This window comes from Sphaeroforma arctica (assembly GCF_001186125.1).
Source record: "Sphaeroforma arctica JP610 unplaced genomic scaffold supercont1.5198, whole genome shotgun sequence".
NCBI classification, from domain to species: domain Eukaryota; class Ichthyosporea; order Ichthyophonida; genus Sphaeroforma; species Sphaeroforma arctica.
In genome coordinates, this window is record NW_014035360.1 from 1 (window position 1) to 1,142 (window position 1,142).

The 1,142-nt window shown below is 40.7% G+C and overlaps 1 protein-coding gene across 1 annotated transcript; it reads right to left on the reverse strand.

Annotated features, from left to right (window-relative positions):
* Window positions 1-222: 222 nt before the first annotated feature.
* Window positions 223-429, reverse strand: SARC_14855 (hypothetical protein; the record flags this gene model as incomplete). The annotated part of the gene is made up of 1 exon (XM_014291012.1): window positions 223-429. A coding segment is annotated over one exon (207 nt), but the record flags the coding sequence as incomplete, so codon positions are not given.
* Window positions 430-1,142: the final 713 nt, after the last annotated feature.

The following is a 1,142-nucleotide window of genomic DNA, read 5'->3' on the forward strand; positions in this document are numbered from 1 at the left end:
TCTAGACAAAAAATAGTATGTGGTTTGGGAACTACGCACACTCGTACTTATGATTAAGCACACTCAAATATATTTATTTATACCTTAATTGATTAACTGACAGTAACCTACGCATACCACAGTGTGCGTTCCAGGTTATAGACAAGCCAGCTACAATTTCGCTCAGCCCATAAACTATCAAGGATCAAACCCGCATCCACATAACAACAATACTATCCCTACCTCTGAATTCGCCCCATCTCCGGCAATCGTCACATCGTTAGACGAGACTCCGGATGCAGAATTTGATGTTTGTGTCAAATCTGTGCTGTACTTGCTGGAACCGTTTGACGATGGGGCAGCTATACCAGTGTATTCTAAGAATATTCTCCCGCTTACTAGCACAGATAGAATCAGGAGAACTTTACCAAGAAATTGCGACATGAACATGATCTATCGTTAATCTATACTGACAATTGCTGAATGCTACTAAGCATTGGGTGTAGAATAAATACATAATGTTATCAGTGACAGTTTGAGTTTGTCACATTGTGATTGTGTCACACTGCATACTTAGGCTCCTAAAATACCCCCCCTTTTTTTAGGACTACAGACCCTCGACCTCAGGCCCACAGCCTACTCTACTCTCTAGAGCAGTAGTAGAGAGTAGTAAAGTGCGTCCAGGCTACTACTGACCGTACTGAGTACAACTGGGTCAGTGCCTCAATGGTCACTGGAGACCTGGAGTCCTTGGAGGCATGGACTCTATATATATAAAAATGGTTTTATCAAATATGAAATGCTCTACTATTATTTTTTAACTCTTTGTTTTTTTATTTTAAACAAATAGACAAATCCCAATATGTACTGTACATAAATACATGATGATAATAGACTACTCACTACATACATCTAAATACATATTTTGCAATATCCACAAGGGTTCAGTTCGGTACTGGTTCTTGGTACCGAACTGCCGTCGTCTAGCACATGGAGACAATTCAGCTAAGCTGTCAGGGTAATTTGAGGAGCTGATATGTTCTACTTGATGAGCTGATGTGACAGCTGTTAGTTGGTGAAGAAGCCAGGACGACACACTATGCCGGACAATGAATTAGAGGATCACTGGATGGATATGGTGAGCTTCGTAGTAAGGAAGGTGT